General features: G+C 43.2%; 1 protein-coding gene across 3 annotated transcripts in view; it reads left to right on the top strand.

The window, feature by feature from the left end:
* The window catches only part of ADGRG2 (adhesion G protein-coupled receptor G2), a 296348-nt gene that overhangs the window by 231930 nt on the left and 39760 nt on the right, over positions 1-24658 (top strand). For all 3 annotated transcript variants that reach the window (XM_069761520.1, XM_069761519.1, XM_069761521.1), the window contains 9 exons: positions 8133-8155; positions 10145-10173; positions 10683-10715; positions 15095-15198; positions 17167-17206; positions 21552-22150; positions 22994-23183; positions 23651-23807; positions 24332-24475. In XM_069761520.1, coding sequence (XP_069617621.1) covers positions 8133-8155; positions 10145-10173; positions 10683-10715; positions 15095-15198; positions 17167-17206; positions 21552-22150; positions 22994-23183; positions 23651-23807; positions 24332-24475 — 1319 coding nt within the window. The remainder of the gene's footprint in view (positions 1-8132; positions 8156-10144; positions 10174-10682; positions 10716-15094; positions 15199-17166; positions 17207-21551; positions 22151-22993; positions 23184-23650; positions 23808-24331; positions 24476-24658) is intronic.

The raw sequence follows: 24658 nt of genomic DNA on the forward strand, positions 1-24658 counted from the left end.
CAAACCATGTGCTTTCTTTTCCAGGAAATTTTCTGCTGCTGAGCGTAATTATGATGTGGGCAACCGAGAGTTGCTGGCCATGAAGTGGGCATTCGAGGAGTGGCGTCATTGGCTTGAGGGTGCTAAGCATCGCGTGGTGGTTTTGACTGATCATAAGAACCTTACTTATCTTGAGTCTGCCAAGCGCTTGAATCCTAGACAGGCCCGTTGGTCGTTATTTTTTGCTCGTTTTGATTTTGTGATTTCATACCTTCCGGGCTCTAAAAATGTGAAGGCGGATGCTCTGTCTAGGAGTTTTGTGCCCGACTCTCCGGGGTTATCTGAGCCGGCGAGTATCCTCAAGGAAGGAGTCATTGTGTCTGCCATCTCCCCTGATTTGCGGAGAGTGTTGCAGAAATTTCAGGCTAATAAACCTGATCGTTGTCCGGCCGAGAAACTGTTCGTCCCTGATAGGTGGACTAGTAAAGTTATCTCTGAACTTCATTGTTCGGTGCTGGCCGGTCATCCAGGAATCTTTGGTACCAGGGAGTTGGTTGCTAGATCCTTCTGGTGGCCATCTCTGTCGCGGGATGTGCGTGCTTTTGTGTAGTCCTGTGGAATTTGTGCTAGGGCTAAGCCCTGCTGTTCACGTGCCAGTGGGTTGCTTTTGCCCTTGCCGGTCCCGAAGAGGCCTTGGACACATATTTCGATGGATTTCATTTCTGACCTTCCCGTTTCTCAAAAAATGTCGGTCATTTGGGTGGTCTGTGATCGCTTTTCTAAAATGGTCCATCTGGTGCCCTTGGTTAAATTGCCTTCCTCCTCTGATTTGGTGCCTTTGTTCTTCCAGCATGTGGTTCGTTTACATGGCATTCCTGAGAATATTGTTTCTGACAGAGGTTCCCAGTTTGTCTCGAGGTTCTGGCGAGCCTTTTGTGGTAGGATGGGCATTGACCTATCTTTCTCCTCGGCCTTCCATCCTCAGACTAATGGCCAGACCGAACGAACCAATCAGACCTTGGAAACATATCTGAGATGTTTTGTTTCCGCTGACCAGGATGATTGGGTGTCATTTTTGCCGTTGGCTGAGTTCGCCCTTAATAATCGGGCCAGTTCGGCTACCTTGGTCTCTCCATTTTTCTGCAATTCTGGGTTCCATCCTCGTTTCTCTTCGGGACAGGTTGAGTCTTCGGACTGTCCTGGTGTGGATTCTGTGGTGGACAGGTTGCAGCAGATCTGGACTCAGGTAGTGGACAATTTGACCTTGTCCCAGGAGAAGGCTCAGCTTTTCGCTAATCGCAGACGCCGTGTGGGACCCCGACTTCGTGTTGGGGATCTGGTTTGGTTATCTTCTCGTCATATTCCTATGAAGGTTTCCTCTCCTAAATTTAAACCTCGTTTTATTGGTCCGTATAGGATTTCTGAGATTCTCAATCCGGTGTCTTTTCGTCTGACCCTCCCAGACTCCTTTTCCATACATAATGTATTCCATAGGTCGTTGTTGAGGAGATACGTGGCACCTATGGTTCCATCTGTGGAGCCTCCTGCCCCTGTTTTGGTGGAGGGGGAATTGGAGTATATTGTGGAGAAGATTTTGGATTCTCGTGTCTCTAGACGGAAACTCCAGTATCTGGTCAAATGGAAGGGTTATGCTCAGGAAGATAATTCCTGGGTTTTTGCCTCTGATGTCCATGCCCCAGATCTTGTTCGTGCCTTTCATGTGGCTCATCCTGGTCGGCCTGGGGGTTCTGGTGAGGGTTCGGTGACCCCTCCTCAAGGGGGGGGTACTGTTGTGAATTCTGTGGCTGAGTTCACTTCTGTGGTCACAAGTGGTATTGCAGTCTCTGGGCTTCCTCCCTCAGGTGTTTTGGTGAGCTCGTTGGCTGCCTTGCTATTTAGCTCCACCTGAGTCTGTCTTCCTTGCTCCTTGTCAATGTTCCAGTGTTGGATCTGAGCTACTGCATCTTTCCTTGGGCCTGCTGCTCTGCTAGATAAGTGCTTCTAGTTTGTTTTCTGTTTTTTCTGTCCAGCTTGCTATTAACTTTTGCTGGAAGCTCTGAGAAGCAAAGGGGTGCACCGCCGTGCTGTTAGTTCGGCACGGTGGGTCTTTTTGCCCCTTTGCGTGGTTTTCGTTTTAGGGTTTTTTGTAGACTGCATAGTTCTCTTTGCTATCCTCGCTCTGTCTAGAATATCGGGCCTCACTTTGCTGAATCTATTTCATTCCTACGTTTGTCTTTTCATCTTGCTAACAGTCATTATATGTGGGGGCTGCCTATTCCTTTGGGGTATTTCTCTGAGGTAAGTCAGGCTTGTATTTCTATCTTCAGGCTAGTCAGCTCCTCAGGCAGTGCCGAGTTGCATAGGTAGTTGATAGGCGCAATCCACTGCTGCTTACAGTTGTGTGAGGATAGATCAGGTACTGCAGTCTACAGAGATTCCACGTCTCAGAGCTCGTCCTATTGTTTTGGGTTATTGCCAGATCTCTGTATGTGCGCTGATTACTGCACGCTGTGTTGCCTGATTGCCAGCCATAACAGATTCCTCTCAGTATCAGCAGATTCTTGACAATAATGTTCATGAATCAGTGACAAAGTTGAAGTTACGCAAGGGATAGGTCTTTCAGCAAGACAATGATCCAAAACATCGCTCCAAATCTACTCAGGCATTCATGCAGAGGAACAATTACACTGTTCTGGAATGGCCATCCCAGTCCCCAGACCTGAATATCATTGAACATGTGTGGGATTATTTGAAGAGGGCTGTCCATGCTTGGCGACCATCAAACTTAACTGAACCGGAATTGTTGTGTAAAGAGGAATGGTCAAAAATACCTTCATCCAGGATCCAGGAACTCATTAAAAGCTACAGGAAGCGACTAGAGGCTGTTATTTTTGCAAAAGGAGGATCTACTAAATATTAATGTCACTTTTCTGGTGGGGTGCCCATACTTATGCACCTGTCAAATTTAGTTTGAATGCAGATTGCACATTTTCTGTTAGTACAATAAACCTCTTCTCAAGGCCTAAACATTACTGTGTCCAACAGTTATTAGATATATGAAACTGAAATAGCTGTTGCAAAAAATTTTTTTTTATAAAACATTAAGCTTAAGATTAATAGGGGTGCCCAAACTTTTTCACATATATATATATATATATATATATATATATATATATATATATATCTATAATATAACGCTGGGAGCGTCACTCTGTCCAAAGCCTCTATAGACTGCGCAAGCGCAAGCGCCGGCGCAGTCTGGGCCTCACAGAGCGACGCTCCCGGGAGATCGCGGTATGCGTAAGCACTGAACGCATACCGCGATCTCCACCGGAGAGTCAGGGACCGCCAGGAGGGAGGGTAAGTATACTCACCTTTCCCGGTTCCAGCGCTGCTTGCGGCTCCGTCTCCCGGCTCCTCTGCTCCCGGCTCTGGAGGGCGCGGACTGCGCAGGCGCCGATTCCTGCTGCCGGAATCGGCGCCTGCGCAGTCCGCGCTTTCCGGCGCCATTTTCTTGAAGACACACTCCGGCTCCACTGCAGGTGTGTCTTCAAGAAAATGGCGCCGGAAAGCGCGGACTGCGCAGGCGCCGATTCCTGCTGCCGGAATCGGCGCCTGCGCAGTCCCCGCTTTCCGGCGCCATTTTCTTGAAGACATACCTGCAGTGGAGCCGGACGATAGGTGAGTATGGTATTTTTTTTTTTTTTATATGGCAGCAGCATTCGGGGGCATACACACTGGAGCGGGGGGCATATAATACAATGGTGGCGCAGGATGGGAGCAGCACATGACAGAACGGGCGCAGGATGGCAGCAGCACATGACAGAACGGGCGCAGGATGGGAGCAGCAAATGACAGAACGGGGACGCAGGATGGGAGCAGCAAATGACAGAACGGGCGCAGGATGGGAGCAGCAAATGACAGGATGGGAGCAGCAAATGACAGAATGGAGGCGCAGGATGGGAGCAGCACATGACAGAACGGGGGCGCAGGATGGGAGCAGCACATGACAGAACGGGGGCGCAGGATGGGAGCAGCACATGACAGGATGGGGGCGCAGGATGGAGCAGCACATACCAGGATGGAGACCATATACCAATATAAATGCTCGCCACCCGGGCGTAGAACGGGTTCAATAGCTAGTGTATGTATATATATATATATATATATATATATATATATATATATATATATATATACAGTGGGGCAAAAAAGTATTTAGTCAGTCAGCAATAGTGCAAGTTCCACCACTTAAAAAGATGAGAGGCGTCTGTAATTTACATCATAGGTAGACCTCAACTATGGGAGACAAACTGAGAAAAAAAAATCCAGAAAATCACATTGTCTGTTTTTTTAACATTTTATTTGCATATTATGGTGGAAAATAAGTATTTGGTCAGAAACAAAATTTCATCTCAATACTTTGTAATATATCCTTTGTTGGCAATGACAGAGGTCAAACGTTTTCTGTAAGTCTTCACAAGGTTGCCACACACTGTTGTTGGTATGTTGGCCCATTCCTCCATGCAGATCTCCTCTAGAGCAGTGATGTTTTTGGCTTTTCGCTTGGCAACACGGACTTTCAACTCCCTCCAAAGGTTTTCTATAGGATTGAGATCTGGAGACTGGCTAGGCCACTCCAGGACCTTGAAATGCTTCTTATGAAGCCACTCCTTCGTTGCCCTGGCGGTGTGCTTTGGATCATTGTCATGTTGAAAGACCCAGCCACGTTTCATCTTCAATGCCCTTGCTGATGGAAGGAGGTTTGCACTCAAAATCTCACGATACATGGCCCCATTCATTCTTTCATGTACCCGGATCAGTCGTCCTGGCCCCTTTGCAGAGAAACAGCCCCAAAGCATGATGTTTCCACCACCATGCTTTACAGTAGGTATGGTGTTTGATGGATGCAACTCAGTATTCTTTTTCCTCCAAACACGACAAGTTGTGTTTCTACCAAACAGTTCCAGTTTGGTTTCATCAGACCATAGGACATTCTCCCAAAACTCATCTGGATCATCCAAATGCTCTCTAGCACACTTCAGACGGGCCCGGACATGTACTGGCTTAAGCAGTGGGACATGTCTGGCACTGCAGGATCTGAGTCCATGGTGGCGTAGTGTGTTACTTATGGTAGGCCTTGTTACATTGGTCCCAGCTCTCTGCAGTTCATTCACTAGGTCCCCCCGCGTGGTTCTGGGATTTTTGCTCACCGTTCTTGTGATCATTCTGACCCCACGGGGTGGGATTTTGCATGGAGCCCCAGATCGAGGGAGATTATCAGTGGTCTTGTATGTCTTCCATTTTCTAATTATTGCTCCCACTGTTGATTTCTTCACTCCAAGCTGGTTGGCTATTGCAGATTCAGTCTTCCCAGCCTGGTGCAGGGCTACAATTTTGTTTCTGGTGTCCTTTGACAGCTCTTTGGTCTTCACCATAGTGGAGTTTGGAGTCAGACTGTTTGAGGGTGTGCACAGGTGTCTTTTTATACTGATAACAAGTTTAAACAGGTGCCATTACTACAGGTAATGAGTGGAGGAAAGAGGAGACTCTTAAAGAAGAAGTTACAGGTCTGTGAGAGCCAGAAATCTTGATTGTTTGTTTCTGACCAAATACTTATTTTCCACCATAATATGCAAATAAAATGTTAAAAAAACAGACAATGTGATTTTCTGGATTTTTTTTACTCAGTTTGTCTCCCATATTTGAGGTCTACCTATGATGTAAATTACAGACGCCTCTCATCTTTTTAAGTGGTGGAACTTGCACTATTGCTGACTGACTAAATACTTTTTTGCCCCACTGTATATATATATATATATATATATATACACTAATGTGCACTGGTATCCAGGCTTCCTCTTCCAACTGGGGGCTTCAGGTACCCTCTGCTGCAGCTTGGGCAGGAAGCAAGAGCCACAAGTCCACTCTAAATACTGTGTAAGCAGCATTATATTATACTAGCTATTGAACCCGTTCTACGCCCGGGTGGCGAGCATTTATTTTGGTATATGGTCTCCATCCTGGTATGTGCTGCTCCATCCTGCGCCCCCATCCTGTCATGTGCTGCTCCCATCCTGCGCCCCCGTTCTGTCATGTGCTGCTCCCATCCTGCGCTCCCGTTCTGTCATGTGCTGCTCCCATCCTGCGCCTCCATTCTGTCATGTGCTGCTCCCATCCTGCGCTCCCGTTCTGTCATGTGCTGCTCCCATCCTGCGCCTCCATTCTGTCATTTGCTGCTCCCACCCTGTCATTTGCTGCTCCCATCCTGCGCCCGTTCTGTCATGTGCTGCTGCCATCCTGCGCCCGTTCTGACATGTGCTGCTGCCATCCTGCGCCCGTTCTGTCATGTCCTGCTGCCATCCTGCGCCCGTTCTGTCATGTGCTGCGGCCATCCTGCGCCCGTTCTGACATGTGCTGCTGCCATCCTGCGCCCGTTCTGTCATGTGCTGCTGCCATCCTGCGCCCGTTCTGTCATGTGCTGCGGCCATCCTGCGCCCGTTCTGTCATGTGCTGCTGCCATCCTGCGCCCGTTCTGTCATGTGCTGCTGCCATCCTGCGCCCGTTCTGTCATGTGCTGCGGCCATCCTGCGCCCGTTCTGTCATGTGCTGCTGCCATCCTGCGCCCGTTCTGTCATGTGCTGCGGCCATCCTGCGGCCGTTCTGTCATGTGCTGCGGCCATCCTGCGCCCGTTCTGTCATGTGCTGCTGCCATCCTGCGCTCGTTCTGTCATGTGCTGCTGCCATCCTGCGCCCGTTCTGTCATGTGCTGCTGCCATCCTGCGCCCGTTCTGTCATGTGCTGCTGCCATCCTGCGCTCGTTCTGTCATGTGCTGCTGCCATCCTGCGCCCGTTCTGTCATGTGCTGCTGCCATCCTGCGCCCGTTCTGACATGTGCTGCTGCCATCCTGCGCCCGTTCTGTCATGTGCTGCTGCCATCCTGCGCCCGTTCTGTCATGTGCTGCGGCCATCCTGCGCCCGTTCTGTCATGTGCTGCGGCCATCCTGCGCCCGTTCTGTCATGTGCTGCTGCCATCCTGCGCCCGTTCTGTCATGTGCTGCTGCCATCCTGCGCCCGTTCTGTCATGTGCTGCTGCCATCCTGCGCCCGTTCTGTCATGTGCTGCGGCCATCCTGCGCCCGTTCTGTCATGTGCTGCTGCCATCCTGCGCCCGTTCTGTCATGTGCTGCTGCCATCCTGCGCCCGTTCTGTCATGTGCTGCTGCCATCCTGCGCCCGTTCTGTCATGTGCTGCGGCCATCCTGCGCCCGTTCTGTCATGTGCTGCTGCCATCCTGCGCCCGTTCTGTCATGTGCTGCGGCCATCCTGCGCCCGTTCTGTCATGTGCTGCTGCCATCCTGCGCCCGTTCTGTCATGTGCTGCGGCCATCCTGCGCCCGTTCTGTCATGTGCTGCGGCCATCCTGCGCCCGTTCTGTCATGTGCTGCTGCCATCCTGCGCCCGTTCTGTCATGTGCTGCTCCCATCCTGCGCCACCATTGTATTATATGCCCCCCGCTCCAGTGTGTATGCCCCCGAATGCTGCTGCCATATAAAAAAAAAAAAAAATACCATACTCACCTATCGTCCGGCTCCACTGCAGGTATGTCTTCAAGAAAATGGCGCCGGAAAGCGGGGACTGCGCAGGCGCCGATTCCGGCAGCAGGAATCGGCGCCTGCGCAGTCCGCGCTTTCCGGCGCCATTTTCTTGAAGACACACCTGCAGTGGACCCGGAGTGTGTCTTCAAGAAAATGGCGCCGGAAAGCGCGGACTGCGCAGGCGCCGATTCCGGCAGCAGGAATCGGCGCCTGCGCAGTCCGCGCCCTCCGGAGCCGGGAGCAGAGGAGCCGGGAGACGGAGCCGCAAGCAGCGCTGGAACCGGGAAAGGTGAGTATACTTACCCTCCCTCCTGGCGGTCCCTGACTCTCCGGTGGAGATCGCGGTATGCGTTCAGTGCTTACGCATACCGCGATCTCCCGGGAGCGTCGCTCTGTGAGGCCCAGACTGCGCCGGCGCTTGCGCAGTCTATAGAGGCTTCGGACAGAGTGACGCTCCCAGCGTTATATTATAGATCTCAGTTGTATCTTTTTAGATTTTTTTTTTTGCTATATTTTCCACTACATTGTTTAAAGTAATGCTTGTTTTATTTCTTACAGTTTATGAGATAAGACTGAAAGAGGTAAGGTTTGTTACTCAGATGTTTTGGGTTTTTTTCTGATTCCTACTCTTGAGAATAAAAAAATATTTGTGTAGTTGTAAGAATTTATGTCAGGCCACTTTCTTGTATCATAAATTCTGCCATACATTACAAAGAATTATCGATTGCCATGAAAAGCCAGACTAACAGTCAGTTCCTGTTGTGGCTAGCATAAAGAGATTTCTATAACTTTGAAACTGAAAACCTCTCCTTAAGTATCACTCAAATGTCAGGTTTTTATGTGCATCTTTATTTCATGGATAGAAGTATTACTTATTAGTCCATTGTAATGCTCATGTGTGGTTTTTTTTAAGTCTGGCTGTGCATAAAGAAATCATGAAGACATGTCAATTTTTGAATAGTGTCTTAGGCTGGTTTCACATTTGCGTTTAAAAACGCAGCGTTTTAAACGCAAATGCATGTGGTGAAAAAACGCGTTTAAACGCTGTGTTTTTTAGATGCATGCGTTTTTGCATGTGTTAAAACAAACGCAGCGTTTTGACGCGTTTACATGCGTTTTTTCCTGCGTTTGATGAGAAGTGTGTGACAGCTGCCAATCATCAAAATCAACTAGAAAACCCACTATAAACAGAAATAGCTAGGGTTAGGGTTAGGATCCCTAGTAACCCTAGGGATCCTAACCCTAACCCTAGGGATCCTAACTCTAACCCTAGGGATCCTGATCCTAACCCTACCCCTAACCCTAGGGATCCTAACCCTGACCCTTAGGGTTAGGATCCCTTAGGGTTAGGGTTGCGGGGTGGCTTATCAGTGTGAATTCTTGTGTTTTTCTATTAAAACGCATGCAAACGCATGTGCTTAAAAACGCATGCGTTTACATAGACAACAATACGTTTTTTTGCGGCAAAAAAACGCCGCTAGAAATTACTACATGTTGCATTTCTGCAACAAAATGCATGCATAGAAACGACGCATGCGTCGTCAAAACGCATGCAAAAAAATGCATGCGTTATTAATGTTAAGTATAGGGAAAAAAAACGCATGCGTTTTTTGCGCTAAAACGCAGCGGCAAAAAACACAAATGTGAAACCAGCCTTAGATCAGCATATGACATTTTGACCTTACAGTATTTTTGGGGGGACGTTGTGGCCACCAAAAAATGGAATTTTGGTGTTTTTAATTTTTTTCCACTTACCGTTTACCAATCGGGTTAATTCATTTTATATTTTCATCAGACTTTTATGGACATGGTAATACTATGTACGTGATTTTTTTTTTTATTTAAAAAAAAAATGTTAATGTGGAAAAGAGGAGTGACTTGAACTTTTTTTAAAACTTTTTTTTTACTCTGTATAGTAGTCTTCTTAGGGAACTTTAGCAAATTGATTGTCTGATGGCAAGAATCACGGTCTACTTTGAAACCCAGCTTGATGCGTTAGCCTGGGTTTCAATGGAGCTCCTTAACGTCAGGAATGGAGGTCTACAACAGACCCCTCAATAATGGTTAATGCAACCCTTCAGCTGACTCAAAATAACGTTGTGGAGCAGCCGATAGGCGCATAGAATGAAGAACCCCATGCCGTCATGATGTTAATAAGCTATCAGAGATTAACAGCTGCATTTATCATGTTACCACTCACCGGCTCCATGCTGCTCCTCCTGCAGCTATTAGAGGCAGGTCCTGGCAGTGTGTTATAGCCATTATCTGCCAAGCACGGGGCGGGCTCACCCTGTGAACACGCATTATATACCAAAAATGGAGGTCTGAATTAGCCCTCAGGAACTTGGGTTCCACTACGTACACTCGTCTCCAGATATGTTTAATGCGAGCTGTATTGCCCAAAGGCTTAAGGAACCAGGGCTTTTCCTATTATGTATAGTGCATAGTTAGCAACTTATAACAAGAGATTATATGTATTTTCCATGTGATTGTGATGTATATCTGTTATGTCCATAAATATGTGTACCATTCATTTATAACCAGTAAACATGTTCCTAATTTATTTACAGCCTTGCTTGCTGCCAATTGATGTCAATAAGTAAGTGCCATCATTTACTCTTTTTTTAAACGTTTTTGGTATGGTGGTGTGGGGCCTAGCCTCGGATTACACTGGTGCCATGAATCCATTTATGAATACTGGCCATTCTAAAAAGACATTTTTTCCGAGTTCTGATATTTTTTGACAATAGTAGCACTGCAGACTGCGCTGTTCGGTCTCTCTGACGAAGGTGTAGAGTAAACATCATGCTGACAATACAGTAGTTGTCTATCATAATAAACTCAAAGTACTATAATTTAGTAGTTCAATGTATTGTATCATTGCAGATCTTATTTAGACTAGAAGGGTCCTGTCAAAATAAAAAATAAGTTTTGATACGGACGTAGGCACAAAACTGAGTCAGCTGTAAATGTATATAAGCTACCGTATGTACTGTATAAAGTGCCCTGGAGATTTTCACATAGTGTACAGTCTGCTACAGTAGTATGTTGGTGTAGAGGATCGAAAGACTGAATAATTAACACATTGATTTGCTTGTTTCCTATCAGAATTAAAAGCTATTTTAACTTTACTGATCTCATGTAAGTATAATTATATCCTTTTACTCAATGGCTTCTACATGAATGTTATTATCAAGTTTTACTTTACATATTGCTTCACAAATTAGTCTATGTCTGTTGAGTAGAGCTACAGCTCGTCATTTCAAAAGAATTCCGCTACTTTAATGAATAGTTTAAAGATCGAATCGCTTAAAAAAAAAAAAACAACAACAAAGGCACTAGAAACATCTAGTTTAGTATACAGTTGTGGCCAAAAGTATTGACACCCCTGCAGTTCTGTCAGCTAGTACTCAGTTTCTTCCTGAAAATGACTGCAAACACAAATTCTTTGGTATTATTATCTTCATTTAATTTGTCTTAGATGAAAAAAACACAAAAGTGAATGAAGCAAAAAGCAAAACATTGATCATTTCACACAAAACTCCAAAAATGGGCCAGACAAAAGTATTGGCACCCTCAGCCTAATACTTGGTTGCACAACCTTTAGCCAAAATATCTGCGTGGAAAAAGATATTCTGTGTGGAATTATATCCAATTTGGCTTAAGGATAATTCTTTTTGTGTTTTTTTCATTTAAGACAAATTAAATGAAGATAATAATAACAAAGAATTTGTGTTTGCAATCATTTTCAGGAAGAAACTGAGTATTATCTGACAGAATTGCAGGGGTGTCAATACTTTTGGCCACAACTGTATAGTTTAGCCATATACATAATCATTGTAAAAAAAAAAAATGGCTAAATGAATGTATTTGAAGAACAGCAAACCACTGTACCAAGGCCCAGGGGTGGATTAATAGTAGCCAGGGCTCTAGGCGGTTTAGAAGACGCGGGCCCCACCCAGGTACCGATGTAACATGTCACATGATCCCCCCTGATACACCATGTGATAGGTCATGTGAGTAGCACACATGTTCTCTGGTGCAATCAGTAGATGGAAAATGACAGGAATAGCATAGCGTGCTGCTCAAGTTTTTCCCTTATGTACAGCACTATACATAATATAGCGATATACAAAATAGAGGATGGGTGGAACATTAATTTTCCCAAGGCCGAACCAATAGGCTGAAATCAATTCTGCCCAATATTAATATTGACATATTAATTATAATTATTTTTTTATTTTCTTAATATTGATCAAAATAATGTATGCTGACATCCCCCTATATACAGCATGAGGCCCCACATAGCCCCCTACATAATAATAATCTTTATTTTTATATAGCGCTAACATATTCGACAGCGCTTTACAGTTTGCACACATTATCATTGCTGTCCCTGATGGGGCTCACAATCTAAAATCCCTATCAGTATGTCTTTGGAATGTGGGAGGAAACCGGAGTACACGAAGGAAACCCACGCAAACACGGGGAGAACATACAAACTCCTTGCATATGTTATCTTTGACGGGATTTGAACCCAGGACTCCAGCGCTGCAAGGCTGCAGTGCTAACCACTGAGCCACTGTGCTGCCTACGTACAAAACGAGCCCTCAGAATGCCCTCCTTCCCAATCAACAACCAAAGTGATCACCCTATAGGAGTTCTTATACGTGTAAACCGTAAAAAAAACCTTAAATTCTCTCTTTATTTCGTTAGTTTAAAAACCCAATACATAAAGACATAAAATGCACACACGTTTACACAGAAAAACAGTGATTAAAAAAAAAAGACCAGAATTGAGGGGAGTTAGGGACTAGTTTTGCCCTTCACAATTCCCTTCCTGACAGCAGAGTTTGGCTTGGCACCCTAAGTTGAAACGATATGGCGCCCCCGCTCATCGTCGACGGCCCCTGTGTAGTCCTACCACTACTCCAACTGACCAGGCATACTTCATAGTTGATCAGATAATATGTAATGAACATATATAAATATATACAATATATATATTGTGGGCTGAGGGGTATCATCAATATTTTCCAATAACCCACATAACCTCCTATACACAGTGTGAACCCCCACAAAGCAACCTATATACATTACAAGCCCACATATAGCCCATATATATATGCACACATCCCATACACATATTAATATATCCCATCATTGTCCTCTCCCCACATCCCATCATTGTCCTCCCCCACTCCCATCATTGTCCTCATCCCACTCACATCATTGTCCTCTCCCTACTCCCATCATTGTCATTTCCCCACTCCAACCATTGTCCTCTCCCCACTCGCATCATTGTCCTCTCGCGATCCCCATCCTTGTCTTCTCCCCACTCGCATCATTGTCCTCTCCTCCACTCCCGTTAGTGTCCTCTCCTTCACTCCCATGATTGTCCCCTTTCCAGTGTATTGGGGGAAAAAAGTCTCCGTCCGTCCCCCCGCAGCATCATTTCTTTCTTCATCGCCGGCAACTTTCTAAATAACACAGGCGCCCGCTGCATGCTGACGTCATTAAGCCGCGCGCACCTTTGTCATTGACAAAGTGTCGGGCAGGAAGATGATAACGTGATTCTGCAGCTCCACTGCCATTTTCTCTTGTAGGCAGTGGAGCTGCAAGATCACACCCTGCCCGGCATGCAACACATGATGAGGGCATTCTGGCCATGGGCCCCCAGGAGTTTTGGACTCTGAGAAACAGGCTAGATTCCCCACATTATTAGCCTCCACCTCTAGGCCTCGGTGTAGCTGCATAGGCTGTATGTTCGCCCTTAGCGTCTAACCTGCCGGGATATATGGCGGTGCACAAAACATTATAATCCACCTATGATAAGGCAGTTGTTGAGGCTGACCACATTAACAATTTAGATGATGCCATTCTTCCACTCTTTATTATTAACAAATATTGTTTCCATCAGTAGTCAACTAACGTTTTAGTATGGTATTTTTGTTGTACCATGTTCTTTTTAGGCTACAATATGCATTGGTAAATTATATCTTAGGACAGATCCTTTCAAGGGAGGTCGTCGCTTGTTGTGGTGCTGTTTGCCTGAAAATTTTTTGGTGGTCTATGGGTGGGTGGTGTATTAGTCATGTAGAGCTGTTTTGCAGCCCTGGGGGTGTAGCTACATGGTGAGTGGGGTTGTGTTCTCCCTGTGGCCATTCGCTTCTGGTCCTCTCAATACACAGTGGGTGAGCTGTTGTTGTTGCTCTCCCTGCGCATTAGCTTTCAGCTGGTTCTGCACACATATGGTAATAGTATTCTTCCCTTTAACTATATTATTTAGTCCTTTTTTGGTTTTCTTTTTGGTGGGAGGGAGAATGACCCATTTAGAACTAAAAGAAAGAAACCCCCTTCTGAGGTCCACCACTACTCCAGTTTTCTGTTATTTGGCTGTGGCGGTTACATCACGTTGATATTGTTGCAACAGATCACTAAGCACAGAGACTCTACCAGTGAAGACCACGTCCAGTAATGATCCATTAAAATGGATCCCGAAGAAATCCTTAGTAAAAAAGTTGGGCTGACACAACTTTTTAGTCCGTTATTCACTAACTGATCTTTGTTGAATCCGTTTTTTTTTAACACTGGAGTGAGTGGGCAATGGATCCAATAATCCGTATTCATATTCTGTATACATTTGAATATGGGGAGAAGGAGACGTCGCATCCTTGAGAGCTCCACAGGCAGGACAACATCTTTCGGCAGGATGCATGCTACCAGAGGGTCATATGTTGTCCAGGTCTGATCTACTTGAAACAATTCCCAGGCAGCTTCCTCTACCTAGGCAACATCTAGTTCAATTAACCCATTATCTACCAATGTCCTTTTTTTGGGACGCCTAATCTTTTGCTTCTAGCAACTAAGATTTTATAATTTTTATAATTCGGTCCAATTTTTTGTGTTGTGTTTGTAAAATGAATATTTTCAAAACTGGAAATCATGTCATTGTCATTTTTAATAGAATATTGGGACGCCCTTTTCTGAAAAATCCGTACTTGTAAAAATTTTGGAAATTATGTTTCTTATTCATTAGGACCCAAATCATTAAAAGTCTGTCATTAAAAAAAAAAAGATGAAAATTGCTAATTTGGCAAGTAATGGGTTAATCAAAATACCAAATAGTTGCATATGGAGTTACAGTTGCAATGAAAATTATTTAATCCCCATTGCAAAGGTTTATTAGCAAAATGTAAAAGCTTTCTGCTGTTTGCACTAAAACAATCAAACAAGACAAATTTAAACAGCTCAACCCAACTATTATAACAAGGGGCTTCTCCAAATTCAACACAAAATGACACTTTTAATGACCACTGCAATCTCAGAATTGTTCAACCTCTTCATGAATATTGTCTTTAGTACAAAGTTGGGAGCACTTTTGGCTGTTATGACTGATAGCGTTAATAAGGAATCTTCCTCATGTTCTGTTTCCTCCACTTCAGATTATTCTATTGTTTGATATATTTCTTGTTTCATTCCTACTCTTATTTCCTTTTTTCTTTCATTTTAATGTGTAGTATAAAGAACTGCAGTATCTTTCTATGGGATATTGAAGGCGTTACCAATATTTGTTATAAACTGAATCCATTTAAGGAATCTATACAGTATTTTAATAAAATCGGTAAGTAGATGATTTTGTACATTACTTAGTTTATGAAATTGGCTTTAAAGGGAACCTGTCACGTTGAAAATAAAGGTAGGAAGGCATAGAGCAAGAGTAGCTGATCATATTGATATACATTTTTGTGGGAAAAATTTCAGTAAAACTTGCATTCTATTCATCAAAATCCTTAGCGTTTTTATGTATATAAGTTTAGTAGGCAGTCTTATTCACTGATTGACTTTATTTCTTGTATGATTGTTCATGCAGTGATGACTATTAATGAATAGAATGACCGCTCATTGGACTCATACAAGCACCAGGGATTTCAATTAATAAAACACAAGTTATACTGATTTTTTTTTCCAACAAACCTACATGTTGTCCTACTCAGGTTCTCTTTAATCATCTTTTCCACTTTAGTTTTGCTCTATGATACTATCCATGCAGTAAACTCTAATTTTGTTTGATAGTAACAAATTGTTTATATGTAAATATACCGTATATACTCGAGTATAAGCCGAGATTTTCAGCCCACTTTTTTGGGCTGAAAGTTCCCCTCTCGGCTTATACTTGAGTCATACCCAGGGGTTGTCAGGGGAGCGGCGGTTGTCTAATTATACTCACCTGCTCCTGGCGCGGTCCCTGCAGGTCCCTGGCTCCCCAGCTTCTTCCTGTACTGAGCAGTCACATAGTACCGCTCATTACAGTAATGACTATGCTGCTCCACCTCCCATAGGGGTGGAGCCACATATTCATTACTGTAATGAGCGGTAACTGTGACAGCTCAGTACAGGAAGAAGCTGTGGCGCCGGGGAACCAGGGACTGCACAGCGCCAGGAGCAGGTGAGTATAATGGTGAGGGGAGCGCTGCGTGATATTCACCTGCTCCCCGTTCCGGGCGCCGTTCCGTCTTCAGCGTCTTCTGCAGTGATGCTCAAGTCAGAGGGCACGGTGACGTGGTTAGTGCGCGCCCTCTGCCTGAACGTCAGTGCAGAAGACGCTGAAGATGGAGCGGCGCCGGAACAAAGTCAGGTGAATTTTGAAAGTGCCGGGGGCCTGAGCGACGGAGAGGTGAGAATGTGATTTTTTTTTTATCACAGCAAATGGGGAAAGTGTCTGTATGGAGCATCTTATGGGGCCATAACGTTTGTGCAGCACTATATGGGGCAAGTGTCTGTATGGGGCCATAATCAACATTTGTGCAGCACTATATGGGGCAAATATCTTTATGGAGCATCTTATGGGGCCTTAATTAACGTTTGTTCAGCATTGTATGGGGCAAATATCTCTATGGAGCATCTTATGGGGCCATAATCAACATTTGTGCAGCATTATATTGGGCAAATGTGTCTATGGAGCATCTTATGGGGCCCATTAGTAACCTTTATGCAGGATTATATGGGGCATATTTTAATATGGAGCATCTTATTGGGCCATCATAAACTGTATGGAGCATTATATGGGGCTCCTGATTCAATATGGATATCCAAAAACACTTAACCTACTGATGTCTCAATTAATTTTACTTTTATTGGTATCTATTTTTACTTTTGACATTTACCGGTAGCTGCGGCATTTCCCATCCTAGGCTTATACTCGAGTCATTAAGTTTTCCCAGTTTTTTGTGGCAAAATTAGGGGGGTCGGCTTATACTCGGGTCGACTTATACTCGAGTATATATGGTATATAAAAAATAACTTGTGGTGCGGGGGTCCATATGTGTGACAAAACTGGGGTGCTTTTTCACACCCTACATGTTTCAGGTCTAGAAAGTGTTGAAACATTAAAATGAATGAATGAAACCTACTATGAAATCATTTCCTTTTTCAGCATATATTCATTAAACCATACATACTGTAAAACAGAGTAAACCCGTTAAATCAGTATACAAATCTATTCTTGCATGTCAATAATTTTCCTATTCTTTTATAAAATTTGAGGGGGTGTTGGTGTTAGAATTCTGATGTATTCTTGTATTTAATATAGATTACTGCTGTTGCCCCGAGAACTGTCCATTCTCCAGCTGGTGAGTTCTTGCCATTTTCACTTCTTTCTTTTTCTTTGTTCTAAACCATGTGCACAACATGCTAATACTTTTTATTAATGGGTATCAGTCACTGGGACAAATTCCTGTAAATCACGGCATCTTGTAGCTCTTCTCATACATGTTTGGTCAGTTTGTGTGCTACTACACTTGCCTCATGATGCAGATATACTAAGAGGAGCTCATATATCAATTCTCCCATTTCCTAAAGACTTGTTTTCAGTAAGGAATATTACAAATCACTGAATTTAGATTTCTGTTTAGTTTGTGGAAATGCACTTACCTGGTTGTATACATTAGGATATGGGTCCCAAACTTGGCCAGGTAAATGAGCTGCACATAGAAAAAATTTGAAGTTGATGAGCCGTCCTGATTGAAGGACAAGATGACGTTTTCAGTGATACCATTTTTTTCCTATACCACTTATTGATCCCTTATTATTCCACTTTTTTGTGTCAGTATAATGAAATACTACATTTTTGTTGATTTTTTTTTTACTATGTACATCAAATGAGTGATGGTATAGTTGCCTATCTTTACATTTACATTTTCTTTTACATAAAACAGCATTTTTAGTGGCAAAATATTGTTCTGTTATTTTTTCGTACTACTGCAGTATTGGGCTTTAACATTTGCTTGTCTGCTGATGTAATATCCTGTAATACTTTTGTACTATACAAAAGGGGAGGAATTCCAGCATCTGTTAGTTATAAAAATGATCCAGTTTATTCAAGCAATTAAAAATTCCATGTTAGTGCAAAGAGGGAGTGGGGAAACAATATGGCAATGCGTTTTGAACGTAAACAGCATTATTCCTCAAGGCCTAATGGAAAATTACGACCCTCAAGTCTTATACACAGGCAAAGTCAATAAAAGGCGGATTCTTTAGGAGCACTGGATAGGTAGCCCTAGTGAGGGGAGGGCGCACAGTCCCCCCACAGCTCCAGCCGAACACTTCCGAAGGAGCACAGAAAGAGGAAAAGGGTGAAACTCGGTCAAAGGAGCGCCGAAAGGAAACTCTGACACCAGAATGGGGTTTAAGCCACAACGAGTTTCAACCGAAGTACCGTCTTCATCAGGTAGACACCTGATGAAGACGGTACTTCCGATGAAACGCGTTGTGGCTTAAACCCCATTCTGGTGTCAGAGTTTCCTTTCGGCGCTCCTTTGACCGAGTTTCACCCTTTTCTTATACACAGGCAAGGCTTTTACACCTATACCAATAGGACAATAATCACATGGCATTTCAAACAGGCATTGAAATGCAATTAAGGCATTTACATAGAAAACACATCATACAAGACATAGATGAATGACAAAAAATATGACAATTCTAAAAAGAAACATGTAATATACATAAAACAAGCCTTAACGGTGGCACATGACATCTTGACGCAGATTTAAGCCTTCAGGGTATCTTGTCCCTAGATTAAAGATCCAGAATGCTTTTCTAGTAAGTAGAGTTCTCTTTATACCCTCACCACAAGTAGGTTCCTTTAACCCCTTAATGACTGAGCCAATTATGACCTAATGATCAAGCCGTATTTTACAATTTTGACTAGTGTCACTTTTTGTGGTAATAACTCTTCAATGGATTCCACTGATTCCGAGATTGTGTTTTCGTGACTTATTGTACTTCATGCTAGTGGTAAAATTTCTTTGATATGACTTGCGTTTAATTTATGAAAAAACTGAAATTTGGCAAAAAAAATTAAAAATTTTGCAATTTTCAAACAATTTTTGTGCCCTTAAATCAGAGAGTCGTGTCACATAATAGTTAATAAATAACATTTCCCACATGTCTACTTTACATCAACACAATTTTTGAAACATAATTTTTTTCTGTTAGGAAGTTAGATGGGTTAAAAGTTGATCAGCGATTTCTCATTTTTCCAACAAAATGTACAAAACCATGTTTTAAGGACCACATCACATTTGAAGTGACTTTGGTGATCCTATATGACAGCAAATACCCAAAAGTGACACCATTCTAAAAACTGCACCCCTAAAGGTGAACAAAACCACATTCAAGAAGTTTATTAACTCTTCCGGTGCTTCACAGGAACTAAAACAAACTGGAAGGAAAAAATGAACATTTAAAGGGAACCTGTCTCCCCGGTTTTTCAGTACGAGATAAAAATACTGTTAAATAGGGCCTGAGCTGTGCGTTACTATAGTGTACTTTGTGTACCCTGATTCCACCCCTAAGCTGCCGAAATAACTTACCAAAGTCGCCGTTTTCGCCTGTCAATCAGGCTGGTCAGGTCAGATGGGCGTGGCGACATCGCTGTATCTTCCCCCAGATCTTACATATATTTCCATTGGTGGCGTAGTGGTTTGCGCATGCCCATCTTCTGAATCCACTGGGCAGGAGAAGAAAAAACGCGCGATCGGCGCTATTTCCCTGGTGATCTGTGGGGGCGGCCATCTTGCTGAGGCCGTGCGTGTGCATATGGAGTCCTCTGCTGCCCGGGTCTTCAGGAAAATGACCGCGGGATGCCGCGCGTGCGCAGATGGAGATTGCGGCGGCCATTTTCCTGAAGTTGAGATGCGAACTCGGCTTCAGGAAAATGGCTGCCGCGATCTCCATCTGCGCATGCGCGGCATCCCGCGGCCATTTTCCTGAAGCCCCGGGCAGCAGAGGACTCCATATGCGCACGCGCGGCCTCAGGAAGATGGCCGCCCCCACAGATCACCAGGGAAATAGCGCCGATTGCGCGTTTTTTCTTCTTCTGCCCAGTGGATTCAGAAGATGGGCATGTGCAAACCACTACGCCACCAACGGAAATATATGCAAGATCTGGGGGAAGATACAGCGATGTCGCCACGCCCATCTGATCTGACCAGCCTGATTGACCGGCGAAAACGGCGACTTTGGTAAGTTATTTCGGCAGCTTAGGGGTGGAATCAGGGTACACAAAGTACACTATAGTAACACACAGCTCAGGCCCAATTTAACAGTATTTTTATCTCGTACTGAAAAACCGGGGTGACAGGTTCCCTTTAACTTTATTTCACAAAAATGTAACTTTAGCTCCAAATTTGTTATTTTTACAAGTGTAACACGAGTAAATGGACCTTAAAATTTATTGTGCAATTTCTCATGAGCATTTCAATACCCCATATGTGAGGGAAATCCACTGTTTGGGCACACGGCAGGTCTCGGAAGGGAAAGAGCGCCATTTGACTTTTTGAACGTAGAATTTGCTGGAATAATTAGCGGACACCATGTTGCGTTTGAAGAACCCCTGATATGCCTAAACAGTGGAAACCCCCCACAAGTGACCCCATTTTGGAAACTAGATCCCTTAAGGAATATATCTAGACGTGTAGACTGTGAGCCCTCGCGGGCAGGGTCCTCTCTCCTCCTGTACGTGTGTGACTTGTTTTACTTATGTTTATTGTACTTGTCTATATTTGCCCCGTTCAGATGCAAAGCACCATGGAATAAATGGCGCTTTAAAAATGTATAATAATAGTAATAATGTGTACTGAGCACCTTGAACCCCCCAGGTGCTTCGCAAAAGTTTATAAATTAGAGCTGTGAAAATAAAAAAATCACATTTTATCCCCAAATTTTATTTTAGCTCTAATTTTTTTATTTTCTCGAGTGTAATAGAAGAAAATGGACCCAAAAAGTGCCATTTCTCCTGAGTACACCGATTCCCCACATGTGTGGGAATACTACTATTTGGGTGCACAGCAGGTTTCAGAAGGGAAGGAGTACTTTTTTAACACAAAAAAGGCTGCAATCGAGAGCAGAAGCTATGTCGCATGTGGAGAACCAATCAAAACCATGTAAAGGAAACCCTTCAAAAAATATATTATATTAGTAATGATATAATAAAAACAAATATGAATATACAAAAAAGCACCCAAGTTAAGATATGAAACAGGGAGTCAGGGCAGCAGCCATCAGAGATGATATTACTAAACCTATAACTATAACTCCCTCTAGTAGGCCCTAGGATATGATGGCCTACCTGGGGGTATGTGAAAATTGTATCCAGTTTTTAGTGAGAGACAGAAAGTTAAGGGAATTGGAAAGGATGAAGTCATGGATGTAGGGAAGCTTGTTATGCACTGACTATAAGTTCCAGAGGGCACAATTAAAAGAGACAAGAGAAGGCATGTACTGAAATTTGATAAGATTAGCACGGTTTCTATGTGCTGCAGGAAGTGAGTTATATATACTAGTGGAAGGAGGGCCAGGTTTAGGGAACAAGACATAATATCACAGGCCATTTTACTTATTACAGCTGTAACTCCCCACAGAAAAGAGGACAACAAACATTATTAAACTGTAAGTTTGTTCTTGCTTTTACAGCTATATCTCTTTCCCTGCCTGTTCTACCAATGGCAGTTCTGGAAGTGGAGGGAGCAGCACTGGAGGTGTCCAGACAACAACTGCCGACAACAGTGGAGCACTTGGTACAACTGTTAATAATGGAACTAGTACAATTGTTTACCGTCGACCTTCTACAACTTTTACCAAAGGATCAAGTACAACTTTTAATATTTTATCTAACACAACTCTGGATGCTGATCTCAGTACAACTATTGATATTGGTTCCAGTGCAACACGTAAAGGTGATGGTACATTAACAACAAGCAGTAAATCAAAAACTACTATTAACAGTGAAAGTACATCAGTTAATAGTGGAACTATTGTAACAGTTAATCTTGGTAATACAACAACTGTTAACAGTGAGTCCAATTCAACGGGTGATCAAGGATCAATGACTACGACTCACAGTGAAGATAACTATCAAACTTCTACAAGACCTAAGACAACAGCTATCAGAGGCCCTAAAAGGACTACTAATAGTGAATCTAATGTTACAGCCAACAGTGGACCTACAAGAACTACTACATATACCACTGTCTATACTGCAGCCAACACTACAAAATCACCAAGCACTAAAGGTAAACCTGAAGTACTGTCTTAGTTGTGTGAAAATCTCCACTCCCATTGAATATAATATTGCAATATCTAGTGAATGTTTTGTTCTTGTTCCTGTATATGTTTAATATTGATATGTGTGCTGATTTGTATGCAATTACTGTATGTTTTAGAAAATGTCCACGTATAACTAAAATATGCATTTACTGGGATAATAATTACGGTAAATGTAGAGGTGAATAGCTTTTGCTAATAATCAGTGTTTTGTCATGCACTTCTGCATGACACAACTGTGTGAAAGTCCATTAGTGCAGAACTGCAGAAGCAATATTACTATAGTCATGGCCAAAACTTTCAAAAGCTTGGCTCAATTGAAGAGCATAGGATTGAACAAAATGGCTACAAAACCACACACCACCCCATTTGGACAGGTTTGGCGCTGCCTTGGAAGAAAACCACTATGCAGACAAAACCGGGGGAAAGGGGACTGCTCTCTTCATTGCTCTCCCTGTTCACAATGGTTTGTCTGACACTCCACTGTGGACGTAATACAAACAAAATGCAGGGATGTGTGATGGCGTTCCCATACAAGCCCAGGTACACAAGCACGAGGACTAAGCATTGTTTTGTAATAACTCAATGATTAGATACATCATTAGGAGTCAATAAAGCCCTTCTATTACATTATGGGGGTAAATGTCTTGACAGATTCCCTTTAAGCGTCAGTATTATTGTGTATATATCATGCACACTGCAAAGTTATTTTTCAAAGAAATGTACAGTATAACATTACCAGTAACGCTTGCCAAAATGTATTCCCTGAAGTTTCCGCCATTTGTTTACCTACATTTTTTTCTTTTTCAAAGATACTTTGAAAAAAATTTCAAACATCCTCAATTCCGGAAATCTCAATTCATCCATTGTAAACAGCATTGTGTCCCAGTTAGAAAACATGTTGTCTGGAGAAGTGAGTGCTGATGATGCACCAGATTTTCTCAATACCATAAACTCTTTTTTAAATGTCTCTCAAGCTCTTCTTGGACCAGTTTCTAACAGGTAATTCAGTCTGTATCAGTCTAAAATATCTCTTGTGAATCAGCAGGATCTGAGTGATGGCAGATCCCTCTAACATTATGAGCTCTCTGAGATGTAGTTCTCATAATTGGTCTCCAGTAATGCTGAGTGAACGTGTTTGGATAAGGTGTTATCCGAGCATGCTCATGTGCTACCCGAGTGACTTCGGCGTGCACAAGTTATATGTTTGAGTCCCGCGCCTGCATGTCTCGCGGCAGTTTGACAGCTGCAACACATGCAGGGATTGACTAACAAACAGGCAATTCCTGCATGTGTTGCGGCTGTCAAACAGCCGCGAGACATACAGCCACGGGGACACGAACATATTTTTCGGGCACGCCAAAGACACTTGGTTAACACCTTATCTGAGCACGTTCACTCATCACTAGTTTCCAGTATATGCAGATTATGTCCAGAGTGCCTAAGTGTGTTTTCTTTTGTATTTATAGGTTAATTAAAATAGTGGATAAAATTGGTTTACAGCTGACTTTCCCTGGAAATTCCATAAATGTGACCTCTCAGTCCTTGGCACTGGCAGTGAGTAAAGTCAACGACAGTTCTTTCACAGGAACATCTTTCAGTGTCAATGCCTCATCTGGTCTACAGGTAGGATATATATTAATACATTGTAACGGATGCATTGCTTAGAAAAATGAAAACATACTAATGTAGTGTTATTAGAAATGGCCATAAAGATCTGGAGGTCTATGTGCCCAATGTTGCAAGCCCCCGCAATCTTATATGAATTTTTTCACACTGTGTGCTACTTTTAGTAATGAGAGAGAAATAAGAAGCCACTGCAAACACACACCTCTAAATAAATCTCTAGCAGTTTGTGCTGCAGAAAATTAATAGCTGGGGTAGAAATTTCTGCTGTTACAGTAACTTTGTCAGGGCACAACTGATCACTCATCCTTTCATGAAGCTCAGCAACTTTATACAAAAACCGAGTGGCGAAAAAACAAAAAAAAAGCTGGAAATTGTTGTACAATTGTAGTGTGTGCAATAATTTGTGACTTTTTACACCAGGAATGATAAATACCCTCATATTTAATTGTTTATTGTTACTGGGATTGATTTGTAGGCAGATACTATTTGTATTAATGTCCTTTTATTCTTTTTATGGAAAGGTATCTTTGGGTCCCCAAGCTCCAGCAAACAGTGGTGCGTCCATTCTTCTTCCTGCTTCATTAATTAATGACATGTCTCCTGGTGAACAAAAAGACGCCTCCAGAGTACAGTTCAACTATTATGCAGATACGTCATTTTTCATGGTATAACTTATAACTTCTATTAATGATAGCATGATTGTGTAGCAATGAACTATCTGTGAGATCTCAATTAAAGGGGTGGTCCGAAACTGATATTGATTTAATCGTAAATGTCTATTTATTGTAATAATTTAATCACTTTTCTAATATCCTTTGATTAAAAAATATCTGCCTTTCCCTCTCTAA

Source organism: Ranitomeya imitator, chromosome 3 (genome assembly GCF_032444005.1).
Source record: "Ranitomeya imitator isolate aRanImi1 chromosome 3, aRanImi1.pri, whole genome shotgun sequence".
Classification (NCBI taxonomy): Eukaryota; Metazoa; Chordata; class Amphibia; order Anura; family Dendrobatidae; genus Ranitomeya; species Ranitomeya imitator.